Below are 16273 nucleotides of genomic sequence, written 5' to 3' on the forward strand. Positions count from 1 at the left end.
CGTGTGGAAGAGTCGAAGGCTGCAGGAGAGGTTGGGAACTGCCCCGATGCGCTGGCAAAACCTCCTTAGCAGGGCCCGGCCTCCCGGGGAGCAGCGGCACAAGGAGCTGCGGCCCCGGGGGCAGGACCCGGGGGGGGCAGGACCCGGGGGGGGGGCAGGACCCGGGGGGGGCAGGACCCGGGGGGGGGGCAGGACCCGGGGGGGGCAGCCCTCGCCTCCTCCAGGGGAAATGTGGGGTGAGGGAAGGGTGCGCTTCAGCCTGGGCCTTCCCTTCCCGCTCTCCTTTCCCTTCTTTCTGCCTAAGTGAGAAATCAACATTCAACTAAAATTTAATGTGCAAAAAATGCACTTTTTCCAGAATAATTCCAAAATCAATATTATTTGCATTACCTCATCTGGGTACGAGGGAATCAGCTGCTCCGAACACACCTAGGACAAATTTCTTTGCATTGAAGGAGATGCTGTTAGTGGCAGAGACTACTTATACTGTTTTAAGTCTACGGAAACTAGAAACTGAATTACGGACCGTGCACAGGAGCATTGCTGTAACTTGAGTTGCTTGGATAGAGCAGAGACAATCGGTGTGCGCGGATTTCCTTAGAGAAGTTTGATTATATCTGTTTTGTGTGCACCTTGATGATAATGACCAAACTTGAAGCGAGAAGTCCGTGCGCAGCTGGGCTGACGTGGGGCGGTGAGTACGAAATGGACCCAGTGCAGAGCTTTGTGCACGGGCCTTCGGGAGGACACGGTGGCGGTACATTTTTCTGCTGTTCTGGTGTTCGCTTCCGTATCTCGTACCAATTCCTACCGTGAGCTTCGGCTTCGTTACAGCCCTCCCAATTAAAAAGCCATGTGTGAGACGCGCACCCCGCCCGCTGCCCCTCCCGCCCCCGCCATTCCCCCGCGTCGCCAGGGGGCGCTCGCGCAGGGGGCCGCCGGCGCCGGGTGGCGGAGGGTCGCGCGCTCCCCGCGGAGGGGCGGGGCCGAGGCGGTGGCCGGCGGAGGCGGGTGGGGACACCGCGCCCGCCCGCGCCGCTTCAGCCGGGGCGGTGCCGCCCGCCCGCGCCTTCCGGTTCCGTGACCCGGCAGTGCAAGCGGGGGCCATGGCCGCCTGCTGAGGTGCGGAGCGGAGGGGAGCGGCGCTGGGGCTGGGGCTGGGGCTGGGGCGGGCGGCGCTCCTCGCTTTCCCTCAGCGCGCCGGGCAGCTCCCTCGCCCCTCAGGGAGCGCTGGGACAGGGCGGGCGGCGGCGCGGCCTCTCTCGGCCTCTCTCTGCCGGCAGGCCCCGGCTGTTATTTAAACCTCCGATCGAAGCGGTTCCCCGGCTGCGGGCCGCCTCTCCACCCCTCCGGGCTTCTCGGCCAAGGTCTGGCGGAGCGGCGGGCCCGGGCACCGGGAGCTGCGAAGCGCTGAGGGGAGGGAGGGCCCGCGAGGAGCTGCCGAATCTGTCACTGTCTTTCTAGTTCTCATAGTGATTTTTTACTGGAAGTGGTTTTGCGGTAAGCCTGTTTTATGCTCTCTTCAGGCTGAGGACTGGCTTTCGCTCGTGAGCTGGGTGCCGTGGTCTCCAGTATACCCAGACCGAACCATTAAGCCCTGTGGCACCTTGCGTCTCATCACCTGAAAATGAAGACAGTTTTAATGGTCGCGGAGAAGCCTTCTCTGGCTCAGTCCATTGCCAAGATCCTCTCAAGAGGTAGGAGAAAAAGCACGTGGGTGCAGTCGTTCTGCTTGGTGTTCTGCCAGCGGCAGAGTTGAAGTGCTCTGGAGTGCACAACCCAGCTGAGTAGATACCTGTTAGTTGCCTGGAGGCAAACTGCGTGATGCGGAGTTTACCACATTTTGCTGTGGGTGAAGTAACGTTCAGAAACACCCCGGTCAGTTACTTGGTTGTCTTGGGGCAGCTGCCACCTGGGAATGGTGGCTTAGGACAGGTTGCAGTTCATTAAATAACCGGGTGGTACTTCACGTCCTGGTTATTTTTATGTGCTGATGCCTATTCAATTCAAGAATAAAAGAATCTGGGTTTGATATTTTATGTAGCTGGAGTGTGTGTTAGTGCATATGGTTTTTAGAAAGTGCCTATCAGGTAGCAAATTGCTGTTCTGAGATTTTTGAAGCTATAGTAAATATTTTATAAATCGCGTGGAAAACAGAATGAGTTGATTATAACTGTACTGGTCTGGAAAACTAGCTGTATTTTCATAACGATATCCTGGTGGGAGGGAAAGGATGGAGGAGATAATGGATAGTTTCAATTTAAAATGAAACACGCTTTAAAAAAGGTCTGAAGTGATAGTTAACTGAAATAAAAACTTGATCAATGAGTAGAATTTTGTGATCAGGAAGAGCCTAGCTGTAAGATCTAAGAAAAGAGGGATGTCATTTCACACTAAATAACTGTTATTTCAATAGGGGTTTTTATCCTGTTCATAGTTATGATCTTATTTTCACAGGAAACATGTCATCTCGCAAGGGACTGAATGGTGCATGCTCTGTGCACGAGTACACTGGTTCGTTTATAGGACAGAGTGCCCATTTCAAGATGACATCTGTGTGCGGTCATGTCATGACTTTGGATTTCATAGGTATTTGTTCATAAAATGTTTTAACTGATATGGCTTGTAAAGCCGTCAAGGACTTCTAATAGAAAAATACTCATTGTGGAAGTAATTCAGGAAGAATGTTAGAACTAGAGAGGAAAGGAGGATGAAAAGATCACTTGTGGTCAGCAGTTCTTGATTTTTGTTTCTAGTTCTCTGGCTGACTTCTTGCATGACTTTGGGCATGCCACTCTGTTTTCTGTGCCTGAATTATGTCCCTGGAATATGAGGGGAGGTGAGGCTCAATTTGCTAGCCTGTAAAAGTGTTTTGCTACTTTGGATGAAAGGTGGTTAAGGAGTGCAGAGTCCAAAGGGATCTTCTCTAAAGCATTGTAGCATAATACTGCAAAATAGAGACATGGTAAGGATAATGCGCAAGGAATCCTGTCACTAACTTGCTTTGAAGTGTGGGACTAGTCATGTGACTACTGTATTTCTTCTAATGATAATGACCTTGCAAGTTTTATGAGGACTAAATTTTGAGTTATTTACATAGTGCTTTGAAGAGATACAGTTTAATGTAATTGCTAAGCAATATTACTAACAGTTATTTCAGAAAAATGGAAATGAACAAACGTGTTTATATGAGAAGGTGATACAGGATGCTCCGTAGCATAGCAGGGCTGAGACATAACTGGCCGTAAGTAATAAGCAGTAAAACAGACTGCAATGTGCCCGTTCTGTGTGCACTGTGAAAACAAAGAAAAATAGCTCCCTCCCCTTCACCTGATCGATTAATTGTACAAACAGAATGTGTTTTAATAGCTCATGTTAAAATTTCTGAAAGGTGTGTAGTATTTTTTTCCTTTATATATTAGAAAATTATAGCTGCAATTCACATAATGCTAAGGGGTCCCCTGATACACAGTAAAGCAAGATGTGTTCGAGGCAAATCTTGGAAGCCAAGTGTTTTCCAAAGTAATGTTGTTTGCTGTTCGTTGGTGGCTGTTTTTTTTGAATGCATATTTAGAGCTCTACTTAATATACTTCTGCTTTTTAGGAAAATATAACAGCTGGGACAAAGTGGATCCAGCAGAACTTTTTAGCAAAGCTCCCACAGAAAAGAAAGAAGCTAATCCCAAACTGACCATGGTGAAGTTTTTACAGGTATTCTTTCTTACAAGATTTGAGATATATATTTTTTCCCTTGGCATTCATTTTCTTTATTTCATCTGAAGCCTATTCCATCTTCAAGGATTCATTGTTCCTATTCTTCCTCTGTTGGAGGAAGCAATGAGACATATTTTTATCCCTTCAAGAAAAATAGGTGGAATGATTCTGTGGTTCTGGAAAGCAGTAAGAATTGCTAATAAATTTGAAAGAGCAGTGTAGCATTTTGCTATGAATTAGCCTTGCTTTAAAAAAAAAGAAGATAAATTCTTACAGGTTAGCTAGCTTTATTTAAGAACCAGAAGTATAACCCTATCCCAGCTCTTAGAGTGGGTCCGTTATCTTCACTCTAGTGTAAGAAGTTCAGTCTGTCTTCACCACAGATAGTTTTCTTTTGGAGGGTAATGGCAGAATATTCCATGTCCTTCAAAGCATTTGTTATGTATCTTCCCTGTACTGAGGCAGACAGGCCATCTGACAGGCCATCTGAATGCACTATTTGTCGCGCTGCAGGTTGTTGAATGTTGGATTTGGTAAGTCTATTCACCTGCTTCCCAAAAGTGGGTAGCGTTTGGCAATACGCTGTACAATATGCTAGAGTTCTTCTAGGGTTGAAGAGAAACGAGTGCATTCCTAAATAAGGATTTTCTTCCCTGCAGGAAGCAGCTTTTTGCCAAGGTTAGATCTATTTTATTGACTTCACTGGTTCTCACACTGTCTGAAATCTTTGCCTTGTTGAATTCACTTTTGCCATTGCCTTGTGAGGTTTTTTGACTGTCGATATCCTGCTTCTCAAAATTGGAGTGTTGGATGCATGTTTTGCTTCTATCAACAAGCGCAAGGCATAGCCCGCAAATGCCTTCTTTAAAATAAGTCTGTGTTGGTTATTGTTCACTCTTCACATGTGCCCCTCTGAGAGAAAAGCGGTAGCTTGGTTGCTTTTACTAAATAATACTTTTGGAAAGGCAAGTATATGTGGTGTAAAACTGATTTCTGTCAGATAAATTTAGACTTTGTGGTATCTTTATGAACTAGGAAAGTGTTTCTGGTTTTGTGTTGTGTTTTTTTTTTTTAATTATGTGGAAATTAAGGCACAGAAAGGGGAATGGACTGTGCCCAAGGCTGCACACACAGACTGTGGCATTTTCAGGAGACTTTCACTGCTATAGAGCTATGCTGATTTTTTTTCAGGTCCTGCAGAAGAGCATCTTGTGGGCAGACTTCTGGTCCCATGAAGCACAGCTTGTTTTTCTCTTCAACCACTGTTTAAGTACCTGCAGACTTCTTTTCACTTCTGCTATATTCTTCCAATCGTTTTTGCACCAAATAAATTATCTCTAGTACTTTAAAATAGAAACAAAAAGTATACAGTTAGTGAGGAGGTAGGTCTTTTTTTTAATTGCTGAAGAACTGTGCTAATTTTTCTCACAGGTGGAGGGAAGAGGCTGTGATTGTATTGTCTTGTGGTTGGATTGTGATAAGGAAGGAGAAAACATCTGTTTTGAAGTAAGATTTCCATTTTTAAGACGTAATACCATAATATATTTGTCTGTGACATACAATGCTATCGGCATATTGTTTTATGGATATACAGCAAAATTCAAACAGTTGAATAAAATTTTAAAGGCATGGAGGGTCTTGGTGGAAAAACTCATGTGGTTTTGAACTCTTAAGATATCAGTTAAAGAGTATAAATCAATTTTATAGCTGTTGCTCATCTGAGATGAACAATAAGGTCTCTTAAATGTCTGAACATACCAGTGCTTTGAGAATTGGTCTGTATTTCACAGCTGGAGTAGTTATTTTTCTGTCCTTATAAAACTTGATCTCTATTATCTTTTGTTCATTAAGCAATTAGACACTTTTGAGCATAGAGGCTGCTTTTAAGTGTAGGCTTACCGCAGGAATGTGGACTCTGCACAGTATAGAACTGGGTATAGAACTAAAACTTTGGTGTGCCAAGATAGGGTGTTTTTAATATCCTATTCCCAGAAATCTACATGAGGAGTACTTTTCGGTTTTTGTTTAAAGGAGCACATTTTATCCAGTAATTGTTTTAAGTTTTTTAAATATCGCTGTATCATAACTGGGCCCTGGCAATATGTAGAATAAACCCAGATAGAAACTGATACATATTCACCAAAAGATGTTTCAGTTGCACTGGTGAATTTCTTTGCACTTAGCTAAGAATAGTGCTTCACTTCCAGCAGTTGCTGTTTAATAAATAAATCCTTCAGTTTTGCTAATTCTTAATACACTTCTGAGTGGATAGACAAATACTGCTCTTGCTTATCAGTTAGTGTGTTGGCATGACATCTTACTGAATTAAGAAAGTAGTTACATATCAGTAAATATTTTGTGGAGAGTGTTGTTTGTTTGGGTTTTTTTTTCCCTTTAAAGAGAAAAACTGACTTAAGCCCTTACCTTTCAATTACTCTTAACATATGCTTCTGATCTTCATCAGGTTCTTGATGCTGTTCTTCCTGTTATGAACAAACCTCGTAGCACCGAAAGGACGATTTATAGAGCTAAATTCAGTTCTATTACTGACACAGACATCTGCAATGCCATGAACCACTTGGGAGAACCCAATCGCAATGAAGCTCTTTCAGTGGATGCCCGGCAGGAGCTGGATCTTAGAATTGGCTGTGCGTTTACAAGGTGACAGCATAGATTACAGACAGTTTTATGAAAGGTTCAGGAATACTGCTCTGTCCACAAAATATGCCTCGGAACTCTAGTGGCTAATTCTGCTCAGCACCGAACTGAACAATTTTATGCACAGACAAATAAATAAAAAATTGTGTACTGGCTTTAACTGAGCTAGGTAAAGTACTATCAGTAGCTGTGGTATGTTCTTATTTTATGGTGTTCTCAGATTTTTATTTGGGAATAAACAGGATTCTGTGAGGCAAAGTAATTATGACTTAATTAGCTTTAAGAGACGATATTTCTCAGAACGCTTTTTTCCTAATGCCTCAATGATTTAACAGATTACTCGTATTTGTGTGTATAATTTAATTTAATGAAAACTTCTGCTTTTCACGGGAATTAGGATATTAATGTACTTGTTCCTGTTTCTTTTGGGTTTTTCTTCCTCTCTTAGGTTTCAGACTAAATATTTTCAGGGGAAATATGGGAATTTAGACAGCTCCCTCATCTCCTTTGGGCCATGTCAAACCCCAACACTTGGATTCTGTGTTGAAAGGCATGACAAAATCCAGTCATTTAAGCCTGAGACTTACTGGGTGTTGCAAGCTAAAGTAAGTTTTACAATACTTGTTTATATATGAGGAACATGCATTTTTACCAAAGAAACACATTTATGTTTTCATTTGGTTCATTTATAAATTTGTAGCTGCTGACAAGAATTCACAATGCCTGCATTTTACTCACCCATTCTCATTCAGTTCACATGCGTGTCACCACTCTCTCGAGAACAGATTCCAGGATGTCAGTTTTGTGTTAAAGTGGTTATTGTCTGCTGCTTATAAGAATTTCTAGTGCTAACCATCTAAGGTTAGACTCAGCCAAAAAGGCTACTTAAAATGGTTTTCTTTTGTTCCCTGGGGTCCTTGGACTGACTGTGTTGTTAATTTGAATCCAGGAATTAATTAGCCTGCCAACAAACATTGGCATTGCTGAGTATTGGAATTTTAAAGCAAATAAAATGCTCATAGTGTTAATTGGCAACTGAGTCCTCTGAATACTTTGGCAGCTTATCACAGTTTTATAGCCTCACTGCTGTCCAAGCTCTGAGAGCAAACCAACATGGTTTTACTGCTTATGATCACAAGGATTTTTTAAACGAATAAGGGATAGATGGTAAAAAGTTGCCATTTTTAGATTTTAAAATAAAAAAAAAGATGAAATCTGGTGTCTACTATTATCTCATTTCTGATGTGTCTCGTGTGTTGTAGGAAATAGTTGGTGCCTGTTTTCAGAGAGTTTTGTGCTATCTCGTATTAGTTGCTTCACATTTATTTTTGTACGTGGGACTTAAAACATGACCTAGTTACAGTTTAATACAAATGACTGATTTTGCTAAATCAAAATGGTAAACTTTGAATTTCTGCCCATTTCAGCCTTTACTGTTCACAACACTAAAAATAAGTAAAGTATTTCAGTTAACTGCAGGAATAATTCCAGTCATTCCCCCTGACCCCGGAACTCAAAGTACTCCTCCTTTCTCAAAAGCCGCTGTGACAAAGAGTACAACTGCATGTTTCGAGCACTTGTGTCCTAGTACAGGTATTAGTAGGATTTGCTTGTTGGATTATTGTTGGAAATGTGCATTCTCACACTTCTAGTAATAGAGTTGGTGGGAATTAATTTTTTTTTTTTTTTGTCCAATTAGGTGAATCCTGAAAAAGAAAGTTCTCTCACTTTGGATTGGGATAGAGTGAGGGTGTTTGATCGTGAAATTGCTCAAATGTTCCTGAATATAACAAAGATGGCAAAAGAAGCAAAGGTGATAATATTTACTAAGTGTCAGTAGAGCTATATTTCATATAAGGAAATACCATTTAATATTTCATTTGCTGCACATTGTTTTTTTGTTTTGTCTTTGTTAAAAAAGAGTATAGAATATCTGTATCTTGTTTTTTACTCCATTCAACTTTGTGTAAATAAGAATAAAGGGAAAGAAATTTTTTTTTTACTGTAGTTCATATTACAGTAGTGTGGTCATCTCAGCAGAAGCTGCTTCTTAATACTGACTTTGGAAATGATCATCACTCATGATAGGAAGTCTTCATTACTAAACCTACTAAGAAACTCTCAGATCTCTCCAAGCAGACCTCTTATTTCCCATGAGACATTGTATAAATCACAATTTAATTACTTATATGGCAATATTGCTACAGTTAAATTTTTAATCATGTGTATGGTACAGTTTTTATAGCCAATTAGCTTTTAATTCTGCTTTGTTCAATACTTGTTTGACAATATGTTTGGATTTAAGTGCTTATAGCCATCAAGGTTCAAAGACTGCATGAAGCTTTTAAAAATCAGGATCCTTATAGTTAGGACCGTTGCTTGGAATAAACACTAAATCCTTGTAGCACTGGAAGTACGTGCTGCTGAGGTAAATAGGAAGTAAAGATAGCAATAAGCTACCTTGTTGCATTCACAGTTACAGGCCTTAGGACTGTAACTTTAGAATTTGGTAACATTATCTCCAGTCAGATTTCCTGAATTAAATAAATATTGGTGGTTACTGTTTTAAGAAAACAAAACATATGACAAGAATAGATAATGGTAGGTATGCTACATGTTTATAGGCATGATTGAAATTATACATTTACCAGTTACCAAACTTCAAAACTTTCACTGGGAAAATGCTATTTTTTAGGTAGAATCTGTGAGTAAAAAAGAGAAGGTGAAGCAGAGACCACTGGCTCTGAACACGGTAGAAATGCTACGAGTGGCCAGTGCTGCTTTAGGTATGTGTAAAAGTTCAGATTTTCACACTGTTTTAAAGCAAAATATTTTGGCTTCTCAGACAAAATAATCAAGGACATATCAAACATAGATTGATACCTTCTTGTCCCTGTAATACATCATTTTGGGGCAAGGATCAAGTTTAGAAAGCTTGTCAAAAGTGAAATGTTGGGTAAGATCAAGGTGACAAAAGTCTTATGGAAAGGACAAACCATGATTTATGTAAATGCTTTGATGAGGTATACTTTCAGATGTAGCAAACAAATCATAATCACAGTGATGTGTAGATGATTTTTGTTCTCTTCTATCCCGTCTTAGGAATGGGTCCACAACATGCCATGCAAATAGCAGAGCGTCTTTATACTCAGGGTTATATTAGCTACCCTCGAACAGAAACTACCCATTATCCAGAAAACTTTGACTTGAAAGGGTGTTTGAGACAACAAGCCAATAATCCTTACTGGGCGGAAACTGTGAGTACATGAAGCAAACCTGTACTAACAGTCTGTGTTTAAGAATATATCTTACTTGGTCTATTATGATCTATAGGTCTTCAGAAACAGTAAATATCTGTAATTGCTTTTATTTATGGATGTTGCGTTGTCGTGGATTTGATCTAAAAAGCTTCTTAACCTGCTAAGAGACACCTGTTATCCACTTCAGCTAGCCTGTTTTCTCTCTCTTCTTTCGCCCAGGTAAAAGCATTGCTATCAGAAGGCATTAATCGTCCAAGGAAAGGCCATGATGCAGGAGACCATCCTCCCATCACTCCAATGAGAGCTGCAACAGAAGCAGAATTAGGTATAGACACATTCAGTAGTGTTGGAACACGATGCGAGGAAATTAGTTCCTTGAGGTATAGAGCCAGATTGAAAGTCCCTGAGGTTTCAACAGAAAATACAATTATTTGAATAGCAGGAAGTGAAGAGAGAGCAATCTTTATCCTAACTTAAACTTCTGGTGTCAATGAAGTTTAGAGGTGGGCTGCTATTCAGTAGTTCATCATAGGGACCATAGTACTGCTATGGAAGAGGAATAACCAACTTAACAACTTAATGCCTGCTTTTGCTAGGAGAAATTTGCACCAAAATAGTAGCTTCCAAGTATTGAAATTTTATTGTATTTTTGTGTTTGAAAGTCAAACTTTAACTGCATTTTAATTTAGTCTCTATGGTTTGTGTGTTTTATATGAAAATGTAACATGTGACTTTCTGTACACTGTGATTTTTAAGGTTATAAGAAAGTGTAGTGAATGTATTGTTTATTAGAAATAGCTAAGATTGTTGTAGAAAACTGGTAACTTCTGATTTTCATGAATCAGTGAAATAATCTCCGGTAGAAAAACAAAAGCTTTAAAATTTTGAGTAATTGTACAGGGTACTGAATGGCTCTGTAAGATTCTTTTTTTTCTTTATATACACAGCAAGATGAAATATGCAAAGCACAGGACTAAGAATTAGAAGCTGTTCATAGCAGTGTAACCTTTCGACTATTCGATTTCCTATTTGTAGAGTGTGAATAAGGAAACTTTGCTACTTTATCCTCTCATTCAAACACATTGCAGAATTGGGAGATGGGCTGGCTAAATTGGCAGTCCTTCTCCAAGAGCATCTGCACGCAGCTCATGTCTGTATGATAATGATGATACTGTAGGCAGGGAATTTTAAAGAGATGGACTTTTGAAAGTTATTTTCTTTTAGGTACCAGTTTTTCCTGTGACACCTGGGGAAATCTGGTACCTTTTAGCATGGATTTTATGCAGAGCTGCAGGATTTGGGTTTTGTGGGTAAGATGTTGTTTATCCTCAGGTGGAGATGGATGGCGACTATATGAGTATATAACTAGGCATTTCATTGCCACTGTCAGTGCTGATTGCAAGTACCTACAAACGACCATTTCTTTCAGTATTGGCCCTGAACGTTTTACCTGTATCGGAAAAGTGGTAACTTCACCAGGTAAGACAAATCAGGGAGTATGTAGTTAGCTACAGGTTTGGGATTTTTTCCCATTAATACATTGAATGGATATAAAAGTGAAGCTTTGGGGGCAAGTACAATTTTGAAGACATCAAGACCAGGGACTAAATCTTTGTCTTCATTTCCATTCTTCAATTACAACAGAAAAAGACTTATTTTTCATGTAGTAGTCTCAAAGATTTAATGCCACATTTGCCCATATGAAGACCAGTCTTTTTATAGACAGCAAATGCCTTTTGACGGTTAAATTACACAAAGGCAGATTTTTTTTCTTGGGCCTCTGTAAAATGGATGTAGCACCATCACTGAGATTTTTAGGGTAAGCTGGCCCAATAGTCCTTATTACATTAATATGACTTACTATTTGTATTTCCTTTTTAAGAAACTCTTCCCATCCATTCTGGCATTGTCCTTTCATTCAAGGAAAGCATTTACTTTTTTTTGTACATCAGCCTTACTCAAGTCACATACAAAATAGATTGGATGCAGTGTAGCAGGAGATACCATCTTGTGATACTGTATTGCCTCAGTATTCCTAGCCTCAGATATTTTCTGCATGGTATTGCAGACAGCCTCTTAACTTTGATCTGTATAATGTGGCCCATGTTAAAATTAGAAATGTATACCTTTGGCTTTTTGAATGCTGTGAACATAAGCCCTCATTATTTTTGTTTATTTGTTTCTTTACCTCCAGGGTTCACAGGAATTATGCCGTGGCACAGCATCCCACTGGAAGAGAGCCTTCCCCACTGTGAGAAAGGAGATCTTTTTCCAATTGGTGAAATAAAATTGCTGGAAAAGCAAACCAGTCCTCCTGATTACCTGACAGAAGCAGAACTTATCACTCTGATGGAAAAGCATGGCATTGGTAGGAACTTGCTTAACTTACATTATCCTGTAATACATCCACCAATAGTCTAGAGAGTCTGAATTGCTTCTCTGAACTCTCTCTGTCGGTAATGACCTTTCAGTATTCATTTGAATAGGTACCGTAATGATCTCTTCCCCGCCCCCCCCCCCCCCCCCCCAAACCACAATGCCTGTAGCGCCTCTTAGCAGAGGGTAGATTGGCTCTTCCTCCACATTCCTTTCCTTTCTTATCCTTATGGCTAGTTTCTGGCCAAAGCAGTATCCTCTTTCATAATGCATCCTTGTCGCTTCTCTGTCAGAAAGAGATGATGTTGAGTGGAAGAATGCACATCGCAGTTCTTAGGACTTATTTCCTTTACAGCTTGCTTCGGCTTTCTACTTCTCTTTTTTTAATGTGACTTCTTTCCTTTGATGCATTTTCATAAATTTGTCCAGTCAAAACAAACATAGTCTCTCACTCCATTGTGTTTTTCCAGAATAAGTGATTGCGAGAATAGGTGTCTTCCCAATAGTAATTCCTTGGAAGAGATGAAGGAATTAAGGTTAAAACATATGTTTTAGACTTCTCAGAACTGCAAAGGACGTAAGAGTTACTAGAGAGGGAAGTTTATCCACTGGAAGTTGGGTAATGGTAAAAAGGTATTTGAATTTTAAGCAGTCTTAGGAGCACTATAATTTGACATAAAACCAGAGAAGTCAGAAATCAGTAATTTGATGAAAACTTTGTTTTGTTCAGGATGGGTATATTGTTTTCCTTTGTGTGGCAGGAACTGATGCAAGTATTCCAGTCCACATTAACAACATTTGCCAGCGGAACTATGTCACAGTGGAGAGTGGTCGGAGACTGAAGCCTACAAACCTTGGCATTGTTCTGGTTCATGGTTATTACAAAATAGGTCAGTTAAATGCTCTTCCCTTTCCATGCTCTTACCTTTTCCCTTCAGTATGCCAAGGGCTGTTGTCACTGTACAAGTAGCATATCTGTCTGAAATAATGCATATAGGAAAGTGTTACTAATTCCAAAGACTATAATAATTAAAACTTGTTTGTTTATTTTGATGGCAGTTTATGTATGGACAGTTTCCTACCCCCATTTTTTTTGATCTTTCATTGCTGCTTCTCTGTTACTGTTGTCTCTGGTTTTCTGTTAGATGCAGAATTGGTTCTTCCTACAATCCGCAGTGCTGTAGAGAAGCAACTCAACTTAATAGCTTTGGGTAAAGCGAATTATCATCAGGTCCTGGAGCACACCCTTGACATTTTCAAAAGGAAATTTCACTATTTTGTGGATTCTATTGCAGGTAAAACTTTTTACATGTGGAGTTCCCTACAATTACTTAATTGTTGCAAAGATGCTAGTGGAAAATACTGATATATTAGGTTCCTTTCAGAAGTTTAGGGTTACTGAAAAGTTGTGTTCCAGGACTGGAAGTTTCCAGTCAAATTAAGTTGCTCTTCGAAAGGAATTGGACTGCATCATGGCTCCAAAACTCTACTTCAGATTTAGTTTGTGACTGTGTAGTGGGGAGTTTTCAAAAACTTCAGACTAGCTGAAGTAATTCTGTTGTGGTTTAACCCCAGCTGGCAACTAAGCACCATGCAGCCACTCACACACACACACCACCCCCAGCGGGATGGGGGAGAGAATCGGAAGAGTAAAAGTGAGAAAACTCGTGGGTTGAGATAAAGACAGTTTAATAAGTAAAGCAAAAGCTGCACATGCAAGCAAAGCAAAACAAGGAATTTATTCACTACTTCCCATGAGCAGGCAGGTGTTCACCCATCTCCAGGAAAGCAGGGCTCCATCACGCGTAACGGTTACTTGGGAAGACAAGCACCATCACTCCGAATGTCCCCCCCTTCCTCCTTCTTCCCTCAGCTTTATATGCTGAGCATGATGTCATATGGTACGGAATATCCCTTTGGTCAGTTGGGGTCAGCTGTCCCGGCTGTGTCCCCTCCCAACTTCTTGTGAACCCCCAGCCTACTCGCTGGTGGGGCGGTGTGAGAAGCAGAAAAGGCCTTGACTCTGTGTAAGCACTGCTCAACAATGAAGAAAACATCTCTATATTATCAACACTGTTTTCAGCACAAATCCAAAATATAGCCCTGTACTAACTACTATGGAGAAAATTAACTCTATCCCAGCCAAAACCAGCACAACTTACCCTTGTGTGTTTGTGCACGCTCACTGCAAAACACTGTATATTTAAAAAGTCTTCCTAAACAAGGAAGAGCATTGTGAATCAAATATTTTCGTTCCCGCTTTTTCTTCACAGGTCCTGTAGATGACTTTGTGCAAGATTTCCTCTTAAGAACTAGAATTCTAACATAATTGTGATTGTCTTTTTCGCAGGTATGGATGAGCTGATGGAAGTGTCTTTTTCACCCTTAGCTGCCACGGGTAAACCTCTTTCCCGCTGTGGTAAATGCCATCGTTTTATGAAGTATATTCAGGTAAGTTCACCTCATGCTTGGAGTTTAAATTTCATGTGCTGGGGGGCATTGAGTAGAAACTTCTTTTCCATTATTGAATTTGGATTCAAGCGTGGTTGTCAAGAGTGCATTTCTAAAAGAAAAAGCCTGATGGAGTTTTTCCAGGGGGAGCAAACCAGAGAGCAGCCCCAGTTGTTCAAAACTTGCAGTAAATCCTCTATTGACACTACAGTTGTTCAGGATGTTTGTATTATATTTCCAGGCCAAGCCGAGTCGTCTGCACTGCTCTCACTGTGATGACACCTACAGTCTCCCACAGAATGGTACCATCAAACTCTACAAAGAGTTGCGTTGCCCCCTAGACGACTTTGAGCTAGTGCTGTGGTCGTCTGGATCCAGAGGAAAAAGCTACCCACTGTGTCCATACTGTTACAACCATCCTCCCTTCAGGGACATGAAAAAAGGTAGGAATTCTGTAAACATCCAGGGATCAACCTCACTTGAAATAAATTAGGTGCAGTCTATACAGTGTGCTTTTTAGTAGTTTTTAATCAGTGTTGCTTAGCATAAAGTGCTGTTCAAATTAGATTACAGATAACTAATAAATTCTGGTCGGTGAGTTTGACATGAATTTTAGGTAACTCATTTCTGAATACTTTTTTTTCTTTCTAAAAGAAGTAAGAAACTAATTTACATGCATGCACAATAGGTGACCTTTGTAACACTCAGTATGCAGTGAAAGACACTGAGATTCTGACACCTTGCAAACTGAAGTATGCTTGGTATGGATAGGACTATAGACTAAGACCAGGTCTTGAGAGTGGTTTGATACTGATATAGGTGGTGCATCAAAAGCTGTTGATGGATATAAAGAGGGGTAAAAGTTGCATTTAGTTTGGTTACTGTGAGACCGAAACTTATTTAAAGTAGTGCTTTGAAGCTCTGAGTATCAGGAGCTTTTTGGCATCTTTTTATTACTGTCTTGTAATTAAAAATGTCTTCTACTAACAGTGTATAGTGCAACTATAAAATAGCAGTAAGTTAGGAGCCATACATTTAATTGAAAACATAATTGGGTTTCATCAGTAATGTGTCTGAACTGCCTGTACTGTACAATGGCAGTGTCTGGTAATTCTGAAAGCCATTATAGAAAAATGTTTGAGCAAGGGATTATTCTGACTCTGTGAAAAGGCAAGTTGCCATTTGGGGAGTGGTTCCATTCTTTAGTGATTTAGAAAATCTTTAGTGTACTAAACTGTCTTTGACTTCTGTGTCTCACTTCCTCCAAACTGGGTAGTGTGGGTAGTGATATAAAGGGTTCCTTGTGGTATGGTTTTACTCTTCTTCCACCAGGAATGGGCTGTAATGAATGCACCCACCCCACGTGCCAGCATTCTCTTAGCATGCTTGGAATTGGGCAGTGTGTTGAATGTGAGAATGGGGTTCTGGTGCTAGACTCGACGTCAGGTCCCAAGTGGAAGATGGCATGCAACAAATGCAATGTGATTGTGCACTTCTTTGAGAATGCCCACAAAGTCCGAGTGTCACCGGAGACCTGCGACTTGTGTGATGCAGCCCTTGTGGACGTAGATTTTAACAAAGCCAAATCTCCTTTACCCGGTGATGAGACCCAGCATTCCGGCTGCATATTCTGTGATCCTGTGTTTCAAGATCTGGTGGAGCTGAAACACGCAGCCATGAGGCACCCCATGCACCGTGGGGGGCAAGGAAAAAGGCAAGGTCGAGGAAGAGGTAAAGGCCGGAGGCCTGGAGGAAGACTCAATCCAAAGAAACCCAAGGACAAAATGGCAGCTCTGGCTGCTTACTTTGTATAA

At 40.8% G+C, this 16273-nt stretch overlaps 1 protein-coding gene across 1 annotated transcript; it reads left to right on the forward strand.

Moving 5' to 3' along the window:
• The first annotated feature begins 1540 nt into the window (after window positions 1-1540).
• Window positions 1541-16273, forward strand: TOP3B (DNA topoisomerase III beta). Its single transcript, XM_009818579.2, has 17 exons — window positions 1541-1697; window positions 2458-2589; window positions 3605-3711; window positions 5146-5220; window positions 6179-6375; window positions 6821-6977; window positions 8072-8185; window positions 9068-9158; window positions 9475-9629; window positions 9852-9957; window positions 10965-11111; window positions 11827-12000; window positions 12770-12898; window positions 13154-13303; window positions 14359-14459; window positions 14701-14902; window positions 15792-16273. The coding sequence occupies exons 1-17, from the start codon at window positions 1628-1630 to the stop codon at window positions 16271-16273; spliced, it is 2589 nt and encodes an 862-aa protein (XP_009816881.1). The 5' UTR covers window positions 1541-1627.

Source organism: Gavia stellata, chromosome 21 (genome assembly GCF_030936135.1).
Source record: "Gavia stellata isolate bGavSte3 chromosome 21, bGavSte3.hap2, whole genome shotgun sequence".
NCBI classification, from domain to species: domain Eukaryota; kingdom Metazoa; phylum Chordata; class Aves; order Gaviiformes; family Gaviidae; genus Gavia; species Gavia stellata.

Coding starts and splice junctions, on each gene's coding strand:
- TOP3B (XM_009818579.2), top strand. CDS start 1,628: ATGAAGACAGTTTTAATGGTCGCGGAGAAGCCTTCTCTGGCTCAGTCC. Junction 2,590..3,604: donor CATGACTTTGGATTTCATAG/GTATTTGTTCAT, acceptor TCTGCTTTTTAG/GAAAATATAACAGCTGGGAC. Junction 14,460..14,700: donor GTTTTATGAAGTATATTCAG/GTAAGTTCACCT, acceptor TTATATTTCCAG/GCCAAGCCGAGTCGTCTGCA.